Genomic DNA, 10,000 nt, shown 5'->3' with positions numbered 1-10,000 from the left:
TATCAAGCTTTATTCCGAACAAACTACGAGCCATCTGCCGATGAGGAACTCCTGTTCCTGTCACTGCTGCTGTTATTGCTACCGCTGCTGCTACTACTTATTCTTACTCATACTTCTGCTACTGCTACTGCTATTGCTACACCTACTTCTGTTACTGCTTCTGCAACTGCTATTGCTACTAGTATAACTACTGTTATACCGCTACTGCTTCTGCTCTGCTACTACTACTGCCACTGCTACTATTACTGCTACTGTTACTGCTACTGCTACTGCTTCTGCTACTGCTACTGCTACTGTTACTGCTACTGCTACTGCTACTGCTTCTGCTTCTGCTTCTGCCTCTGCTTCTGGTACTGCTACTGTTACTGCTGCTACTGATACTACTGTTCAGACTCTTGCTGTTAATGCTACTGCTATATTTCTACTGCTACCTCTATTGCTACTACTGCTGCTACTTTGACTGCTTCTGTTACTGCTGCTGATAGTAATATTTCTTCTGCTGCTGTTGCTCTTACTGCCGCTATTACTGCTCCTGCTACTGCTACTATTAGTACTACTACTGCCGCCACTACTGCTGCTGCTATTCCTGCTGTTCCTGATGCTACTGTTTCCGCTTAAGTGAATCCTATGTTCTGATTGGCTATCTGATCGGGCAAGATGGTCCTTGTATTAATAGACGCTTCTAAAAAAAAAAAAAGACAGATTTAGGTATACATTACATTTCCTTTTTGCTTCTCAGTTTTCTTTTTTTCTGTGTTTTGAGTCTCTTGAATAATTATTTTAACAGACTTTTTATCGGTCCAAGCCTCGGAGGTGCTCTTGCCGAACATTTTGGTTTTGCGTGGGCAGTGACGGTATGTAAATGTGACCTACCAAATTACTGAGCCTCACGTAGGAGTTAATATTTCGTTTGCGAAGTTGACGCACCTAAGCTTTACTAACCTGTAAGGAAGAGCACTACATACTGACTCTAAACAAATATACTCATAGTGTGTACAAATGGCGTGACTGGACGTGACGTGACCCAATTTTTTTATTGCAGAAAGACTCTGTTCACAAGCTGGCTCTTGTGCCAAAAGATTCAAGTAGTTTTGTAAGTTTTCCTTTTTTTTTCCAGGTTGCAGCTCTAATAGGCCTTGCTCTTGTAAGTACACCTTTTCAAAATGGATTTGTACAGTGATCCACTACTGCAAATCAAACAGTTGCAAGAAAAATAAAATAGTTGCAGCAGATATGTAACAGTTGCTGAAGATTTAAAGTAGTTATTGCAACTACGGAATATCTGCAGCTGCTGCTACTACTGCAAAAAATATAAATACATATATTCGGCAAGTGCAAAATAGTTACTGCAGATGAAAAGTAAAACAGTTACCGCAGATTTTATGCATGTAGTGGTATGCGGGTACTATGACTACTGGTAAGTGGGGTGAGATGGGAAGCCTCGCCTGTCATAACCGGCAAAATATAGAGGAAGAACGGACGATAATATAACACTTGCTTTCACTTTGAGAATGAAAATGGAATTGTGCGGCAATTCTTGGCTGGCATTCATGATATCAAAATCAGTTTAGTACTTTGAGGTGCAGGTTACGAGAGTTTAGCTTAAACAGAAAAGGAAAAGAAGGGAATATTGATCGGTTACGAGAAATAAAAATTAATGAAGATGAACAGGTAAGAATTCAGCAAAGAAATAGACAAAGACTCTCCAAGATGAGATACGTCAGTAAATTCGGTGGGGTATTACTGTTCTCACTTAAGAATGGGTCAAAATTTTTAAACAGCTGTCCATTAGCTAAAGGAAATTATAAATTGTGGCTGAAAGACCGCATGTCAATTGAGTGTAAAGGTAATCCTCAATTACATTTCTTTTGCTTAGTTGCGTCAAAGACACTGGTTAGAGTTCAGCGCGCTCACAATTAAGCCAGCGCGTTATTCACACTGATTGCACAGGAGAAAAATAGTATTTCCTTGTAGAAATATATGTTATTATTTGTAATTTACCTGGCGGAAGGTCCCCATGAGAGAGAAGCTGTACTCGAGGTCTTCAATACGGCCAGAGGCCGAAGGTCGGAGGCTGCATTTAAGACCAAGGGTACAGTTCAATCTCATAGAGACCGACCGCTTTGCTTTTTCCGCTTTTTTCGCGATTGGCGTGGAAGAGATTCCGGATTGTGGTCCTTATTTTGTAAAAACCCGTAGCCAATCAAATTGGAGGATTTGAGAGTTAGGCCTGCTGAGGAGTTTAAGAAAAAAAAAATATGTTTGTGCACCACTGGGTCGAACAAGGATAAATGTTAGGTAACATTGTTGCTTTGATGTTTTTAGGCATTGACGTAGCTTATCTTCACATTGGTGGAAAATGCGTCTCAAAGGTTAATAAATGTTTGGAGTGTGTTCTTTAAATCCTGAATTATTTTTTAAAACAGTTATCGTTAATATGCAGATAAATAACTTCACGGGGTTTACATATAACTCTTTTCTGAAAGTTAATCAATAGCGGATCTAATAAGCATATAGTTCATACCATATTAAAGTGCCCCAACCACTAATGCAAGGAATCTTATGTACCGTTTTACACCAGGAAATTTTGCTGCTTTCCGTCTACCACGTTTCTAGGTTCTCTCTTCATTACTACCCCAAGGGCTCCTATGTTCTAGTTCTCACCAAAGAACAGCGGGAACAGGAGAGACTTTGGTGACGAGATTGACGCGTCAAGCCATTTCTTTTAGTATTTACAGTTTGCACAAAAAATGCTTCAGCTTTAGAGAATTACTACTTGTGCATCAATAATTGTCATATCACGATATCTTCTTAACCCTTTACACCGTGACATCAATATGCATTTTCTCCATACTGCCCTGTAAACATTTCTTAGGTGTTGACAACTGAGGAGAATTTGCGTAACGATTAAGAGGTTCTTTAGTCGCTGATCATTTCCTTTGTTCTTGTGACCGTAATGTGTGAATTCAGGGTGATATTGTCTGGAGAAATTGGATGCGAGTCCCTTTTAGGAGTCAAAGAGTTAACCATAGATTATTACTCCTTCTTGAACTGTTGCAAGAATATGCAGTTGCACACAAATAAAAAAGATAGCGAGCACGAGACGCAAGCGAATGAAATAGTTTGAGTTTTTTCAAATTCTTACTAAAGATCATTGTGGTCCATTTGATCATCTTTGTGTGTCTTGAATTAATTTTACGATTCTTTTCTTTAGAAGAAATTCCAATCGGAAGGAAGAGAAGCTCTCTTTGTTGAATTAAGGCAAGACTTATGACGAAATGAAATGGCAAAGTTATAAGAACCTGAATGAAACTAAAGAAGGAAGTCTGAGCAGTCTGGAACACGATATATATATGATTTTGTCAAATTATTCGATAAATAAATGAAATGAATATTTATTGAATTTTAATGTCTTGCATGGTCATTGGGAGACAAAGTAGTTTAAATTGTGGGCCGGAAAGAAAAGAAACAATGATGATATGAGTATAATTGATGGATAGACTATTTGTATGGTTGTGCAATCGGCAAGGTAAGGCGACTGGAGGAAGGGTGAATGGAGACGTTAAACAGTCTGTCATAGAACAACAACAACAATAACAAAACAACAACAACAACAACAACAACAACTCTATAATTTAACCGACAAACTTCGAGGGCACATGGTAAGAGTCTCGTGTCTTAAATGACGTCAAACCCTACCCCAGAGAAGTAAGCTCGCAACGGTGTTGCGTAAAACTAAAATAAGTAAGAATAATTTGAAATAAAAGTTACCGGGAATGAGAAGGTCAGTCTCATACCTTGACTTAACTTGAACATCAGAGAATAACATTATAACATCTCATTTCAGTATTACTGTTCAATAATCTTCTTTTATAATTACTGGAGGGATTGAAAAGTGCTCGTAACGCACCGCTAAGCAGTCCTCACCATCTTAGAGAAAAAAATTTCTCTTGGAAAACTCAGTCGCAAATTTGCGCATAAATGGGCGGTGACGAGTTTCAAAATTTTAAGATCTGTATATAAGGAGACATTTTTGAAGACGAACTTGTCGAGGTAAAAGAAAAAGGGGAAGGGAAAATCTTGAGGAAGAGAAAGCCGTTTCTCGGACGGTAACGTTTAAATTACGAAAAAGACCACCTCGTAGAATAACTTTCCGATGCCGAAGCAAAGGGCACAAAATTAAAACTAAGTGAGCAGTATAAACAAGTAAGGGTAATAGAGTCTATTGCCATCCATTAATTACTGGTATATTAATGATAGAAATGATGTCAACAATGTTTAAAACTTTGCAGTGAACACTGTTGACCACATTTCTATGATACAGTACTTTGTAGATGATAGAAAAATTGTGTTCAATTTGTTAAATTAAACTGCAGCAATTACTAAATAACGGGGGTAAGTCGGAGCGAATGACGAAGGGCTAAGGCTCGAAACATCAGCTTCGAAACTCTTTATGGTGGCCAATTTACGTTATCAATTCAGTTGATAATATTAAATTACCCTGCAACAATTACTGTTGGCTCAACAGAGTGTGATGGTGACTTGATTCGTCAAAGGCTCCTTCTATTTGAGATGACCATCAGCATTGTCAAAGGTTGCATGGTTTACCTGTGGTTTTGGTCTTACTGGTTTAGTTGTGGTGCCTGTGGCGTTCGACTCGCTGTGTGGAGCAGCACAACTCGCTTGGTTTTATAGTAGTCTGACTAAAAGGCTCCATGGGCAGACGCTTTACACCACCCTAGACACCCAATGTCGTTTAAGCATTTTAATGTGTCACGGATTCATTAGTATTCTTCTCAAGTGGAATAAGTGGAATGCAACTGGGGATGAAAATGGCTAGGAAAAGGTATTATGGGAAACGTTAACGAAAATACTGCGGGAAAATGGGAACGAAGCTGGCACTGTGCTACTATGGCATGGCATTTTCAATTATGTCAAAAATTGGAAAATCAGATTTCATTTCTTTAGTCAGATGTTGCCTGCACACAAGGAAGGATATCAAATTGTAACGTGACACAAGCCAGTTGCGAGATGCTTTTGTGGTTAAAGCACCATGGGCATGTCGGTCTTAATTTATCTGAAATAAATGTCAAAGAAACACTTTGCGCTCTCTCAGAAATTGTTTGTTTTATTGTGTGGTCACTTGTTTGCTTTTTATAATAACTTATGGAATTATTTTCTGTTCTTTCGGGAAAAGGCCCAATATTGTTTTTCCCTCAAAGCCGCCCGAGGAATAAAGTAAAAAATCATTCACAGAGACAGTACGAAATCCTTAAACTAAATCAGAAAACAAAAAACGTTGCTACATCACTCTTAGAAACCAATCGCACGAGTGAAACAATCAAATCCAGTATTAACGGGCGAAATTTGAATTTACTTCACTCCTGTTATAAAAATATCATAGCACCATCCATTTCAAGTCTCCTCTGTTTCAAGAGGGGAAGTAGCCAGGGACTGGCCGGGAAGGGGACTGGCATAAGTGTGTTTTCTCACGAGCAGGGCGTTCTGATCAGTGAAAAATGGCAATTCCTGTCATTTTGACAAAAACCAGCGAGAATCTTAGAGAAACACCGTGTCCAGGATTCCAAGTGCAAGAATCCAAATTGCTTTCCAGACTTTGTTCTCGTTCTCCTTTGTTTTCTTTCTTGTATCTTTGCCATTTCGTTTCGTTGCTAAAAGTGCTTTAGTTTAACAAAGAGAGTTTCTCTTCTGTCTGATTGGAACATTTCCTAAAGAAAAGAACAGTGAAATTATTTCAAGTCATACAAAGATGAACGAATGGAGCACAATTGGCGGTAGAAGTCAAAACCACCTCAAACTATTTTAGTCGTTAGTACCACGTGCTCAAACTTTTTCTTTTCTTGTTTGTTTGAAATGAGTAACTACATGATCTGACAACAAATCTAAGAAAGTTGTTCATCCTATCGTTGAGAACTAGATTATTACATGACAATCATTGATCAGGCATTCTGCTTTGATATTCTGACCAGAAGTTTCAGTATCCGAAAAAAAATTGCGAGACACGAAATGAACCATATTACCTGAGTCTCTACTAGCTTCTACTCTTTCTGTTGTTCATCGCTAAGGAGAACCACGCTAACAACAACAATTACTGGAATAATTCAGGATTTCACGAAAATATTACAACAATTACTGACCCTCGGGACACCTTCTCCACCAATGTAAATATAAGCACAACGAGTGCCTAAAAATATAAAATAAAATAGTAAATTGAAACAAATTAATTATTGTTTAACTTCGTTTTACATGAATGTATATCCATCAGAAGATACCCTTCTTCTTCTGTCCAATTAGAATGAATGACGCGGTGGCCTAGTTGTGAGCGCTTTGGACTCAGAGCCTTATCCAGGGTCGTTGACCCCTCTCGCGCACCAGGAGTAAGAATGAGTAACGGCAAATTCCCAGGGAAACCCTACTAACGTGCATCGAGGAAGGGCTGGGGGTACTAGCTTACCTCCCATTAAATGACTAAAAGAAATTTTTTAGTCATTTAACACAACAGAAATCGGGATAAAAAGTATGGAAGATGATCAACTCGTTTTCAGACTTAAGTGACGTAAACAAAACCTAATTTAGTATTTGGAGTCAGAAAGAACATGTTACGATGTAAGCTGTGTTGGCCCTTTTCAGGCGTAAAAGGAATACATTGGGTGTCGTTGCTGGAATTCCCAGAGCCCATAATGGGGACATATATATTTTTACACACCTTTTTTGAAATTATCCGTGCAATCCTAAAGAGCCGCCATATTTGTTTTGCTTCTCGACATTTTTTAAGCTTGCGCCATCAGTCTCACGCGGTCAAAAACCCTATACCCCTTTTAGCGCACGAAGTTCAAATTCAGACAGCATTAGAGCAAAATCCATTCTTATAAAGGTGTACTTACTTGAGCAAAACTTATGAGACCTGCAATCTGCAAAATGAGAAAGGAAACTCATTACTACACTTGAACCTCTCGGCACAATAGCCGGCCTTTAGACAGTCTTTCAACACTAACAAATAGGGTTTGAAAACACAACATTTGTACACACCATGCATTAGTCCTTTTACAGTTCGAGAGTGCTTTTAGATGCAGGTATCGGGTGTCGATATGAAAAGGGTGATAACTGTGGAAGGTTGAAAACAAGATCAAATGTTTGGACTCTCAACCTCTTCCGTGAAGAGGAAGATCGCTATTGATTGGTTGCACCTTTTTGGTATTGTTATACCCTCGAACGCCACTTATTTGAACGAAACACAGAGTACTAGTTTTGGTCCTTAATTAATGGCACTTCATCGTATGTCTTTCATTTTAGTTGAGTTGACTGAGCCAAAGTTCTTTCTTTTCATTAGCGGAAACCTAACTCCGACAACAACCTTAACTGGGATACACATGTTAATTTGGACTCCAATCGGCCAGCAAAAAATGGCCGTATTAGCGAGGCAGGGTCAATTTCATGAATAAAAATTATGTAGGAGTCTACTGTATGAGACTTTTTAATGTAGCCGTTGACCATTTAAAGGGGTGACTGCATTGACGAGGGTTTTTTTTAATTTATTTATGTGAGATGAATGGCCGTTTCAAAAAAATGGCCAGAGCTATCGAGGTGGCTTTAAGGCGCGGGATAACACTATATCTACATACCGTCATTGCCCACTGAAAGCCAAAATGCTCGTCAAAAGCACCTCCGAGGCTTGGACCGATAAAAGCTCTGTAAAACATTATTAATACAAATTATAATAACCACAATAACGAAAAAAAACAACTGAGAAGCACAAGCGGAAGCAATAGCATTAGTTGTGGCTATGGCATCGGAAATATAGAGCATCAAAAATCGAAGTATTCAGCATTAGTAGAAGCGAAAGTTACTAACTGGCAGACGGCTGGTATTTCGTTTGGAATCAAAGTCTGAATGTAATAGATTGTTGCACCGCGACTTGACTGCAAGGTTTTCATATATCAAAGTTGAAGACAGAATACATACCCTAAGTAATACACGCTTGTGTAAAGACTTGAAAGCTCTGCATTTGTTTCTTCATTGTCAGGCATCCCATTTTCCCTGCCCAAAAACAAATGTTTATTCCATATTTATTCGGCTATAAGATGCACCCGGGTTAATAGTCGCTCCCCCACCTTGAGAAATTGACAATGTCAAGCCCCGTCGGTAAATAAAAGTGAAGACATTTGCACTTTTCTAATCAGTTTCACTTCACACACCCCTATTTTGGCATCGATTTCCATGAGAGAACAGATTTTTCTCATGAAAACGGTACGCCTTAAAACAGACTAAGTATAAAACCGATTATTAGAAAATTAAATTGTTAAATGCTAGTCGTATTTTTATGATGGATACTGTTACAAAATGACAATTTGATTGCATTCGGTTGCGAAGGTTTTCTGATTGGTTTTACTTTTCTGTGTCAGCGTATCTTGGAATACATAAATAAAATGCTTTCTAAAATGCTTTATTGAGTTTGCTCATGATGACTTGGCAGACTTCAACGAAACCCAGGCAAAATTTCCACGATCAAGAAAGTCTTCACGCGGCACTGGGCACGAAAACGTTTCTACTGGCTAAGTTATCGAGTCATGGGTATATGAAACACACTGGTTCGCAGCCTGGCCTGGGTTCCCAGTTAGTTAGATCACGTGATTTCTGATCTTCAGTATGTTCAAGAGAGGATAAAGTGTTTCTCTTGGTATATTGAAACAGACATGGCAATGAGCCATTCACCTTGCAGCTATCATGATTTCAGGCAATAATGGCACATAGAAAAATGAGGCAACGAATCCCGAAAACGCCATGGCAACGCATACTAGCCATACCTCGCTGCAACGATAATATACAGTTTAAAATTAGTGATTAATTTTATAAAAATAGATAACTGCAATGAAATCTGTAAAAGGTTGCCACTTGCAGGACCCTCCTAAATTTCCACTATCACAAAGTGCCTTTTAAATCTGGATCTTACAAATTGAGCACGATAATGCGCCGATCGGTTCGAAACTTCAGCATCCCCCATGGACATTTGAGCGTTGTCCGTTTTCAGGGGGTGGAAAATTTTAACTTTGCCGGGGTGGAGTAAGGGATTTGAACCGGAAGTGTCAGGTCTTTCTTGCGGAATTCAAGTGCCATTATATCTTTAAATGGAGGTGTTTAGGGTGAAAGGTTCATTTTTACGAGCGAATGGCTCAGAGGAAAAGTTGTACAAGGTCTAGGTTTTAAAGCTTGGTCAATATGTAGAAAGCTTCTCCAGGGGCAAGAATTTGATCGAAATAATCTTCAAAAGTTCAAATGCCCGGCGGCTTGCCTGGGAGTTTGCCCGAGGGGTTTCCCGCGGGGGGAGGTTATGTTAAAGCTTCGAATTGATCGGCACATACGCTACTGTCTACTTTATTAGCCCAAATGAATCAGAGGCAAAATAAATCTATACACAATCTTCCCACCAAATCATCAAAATTATTCAACGTATAGCTAACTTGTCTGGTTCTGTTGATTTTAACAAGCAAAAAGATGTTAGTCTCAGCAATAGATAGATATTTACCTTTGGCAAACTCACCAAATCCGTTTGACAAGCAAATAGCTTTAATCATACATTGAAAACATGCATGTGACGGAAGGTACATACCCATCGGGAAGAAATGATAAAAAGGGGGCTGGTCCTAATGATAGGTATCCAATGCTGTAAGCGATCAAACCCGACAGGAGCAGCGATCGGTAGCATTTCTGATCAGGAAAATTATACAAGGTTGTAATTACAAGAATGAGACAGAGTTTTATTCTAGTTCATTGAGGAGGGCTTTGATTTTATTGTCGTCATATAATACCCAACACACCGTGAGGTAAGCAAGGAAAGCCGAACTGTTGTGACGCGCGATGAGCGTCCTCGCTCTCTTGTATTTCCAAATTTGTAAGCTTCCTTGCAAGCAGTGCGTACGATCATCACGTGTGCAAGTGGCAGGGATTGGTTGGCGGAAGAAGAAGTCATTCTGAGAAGAGA

The 10,000-nt window shown here is 39.1% G+C and overlaps 2 protein-coding genes across 4 annotated transcripts in view; one reads left to right on the top strand and one right to left on the bottom strand.

Annotated features, from left to right (window-relative positions):
- LOC113682834 (MFS-type transporter SLC18B1-like) overlaps nucleotides 1-3,403 on the top strand; it is a 13,267-nt gene extending 9,864 nt beyond the window's left edge. The window contains exons 13-16 of one of the 3 annotated variants that reach the window (XM_089202877.1): nucleotides 788-854; nucleotides 1,118-1,144; nucleotides 2,326-2,372; nucleotides 3,215-3,403. In XM_089202877.1, the coding sequence (XP_089059003.1) occupies nucleotides 788-854; nucleotides 1,118-1,144; nucleotides 2,326-2,337 (106 nt within the window). In that variant the 3' untranslated portion in view covers nucleotides 2,338-2,372; nucleotides 3,215-3,403. Of the gene's footprint in view, nucleotides 1-787; nucleotides 855-1,042; nucleotides 1,314-2,325; nucleotides 2,373-3,214 lie in introns of those variants that run through there. The other 2 variants (XM_089202876.1, XM_089202878.1) reach the window with 2 other exon arrangements.
- Nucleotides 3,404-5,112: 1,709 nt separating this feature from the next.
- Nucleotides 5,113-10,000, bottom strand: part of LOC113682830 (MFS-type transporter SLC18B1) — a 30,192-nt gene continuing 25,304 nt past the window's right edge. The window contains exons 11-17 of the mRNA XM_089202873.1: nucleotides 9,629-9,726; nucleotides 8,734-8,829; nucleotides 7,984-8,058; nucleotides 7,644-7,710; nucleotides 6,906-6,932; nucleotides 6,159-6,205; nucleotides 5,113-5,729 (exon numbers count right to left, since the gene is read on the bottom strand). Coding sequence (XP_089058999.1) covers nucleotides 5,684-5,729; nucleotides 6,159-6,205; nucleotides 6,906-6,932; nucleotides 7,644-7,710; nucleotides 7,984-8,058; nucleotides 8,734-8,829; nucleotides 9,629-9,726 — 456 coding nt within the window. The 3' untranslated portion in view covers nucleotides 5,113-5,683. The remainder of the gene's footprint in view (nucleotides 5,730-6,158; nucleotides 6,206-6,905; nucleotides 6,933-7,643; nucleotides 7,711-7,983; nucleotides 8,059-8,733; nucleotides 8,830-9,628; nucleotides 9,727-10,000) is intronic.

This window comes from Pocillopora damicornis, chromosome 4, assembly GCF_964200805.1.
Source record: "Pocillopora damicornis chromosome 4, jaPocDami1.2, whole genome shotgun sequence".
NCBI classification, from domain to species: Eukaryota; Metazoa; Cnidaria; class Anthozoa; order Scleractinia; family Pocilloporidae; genus Pocillopora; species Pocillopora damicornis.
This window is presented reverse-complemented; position numbering and strand designations above follow the sequence as displayed.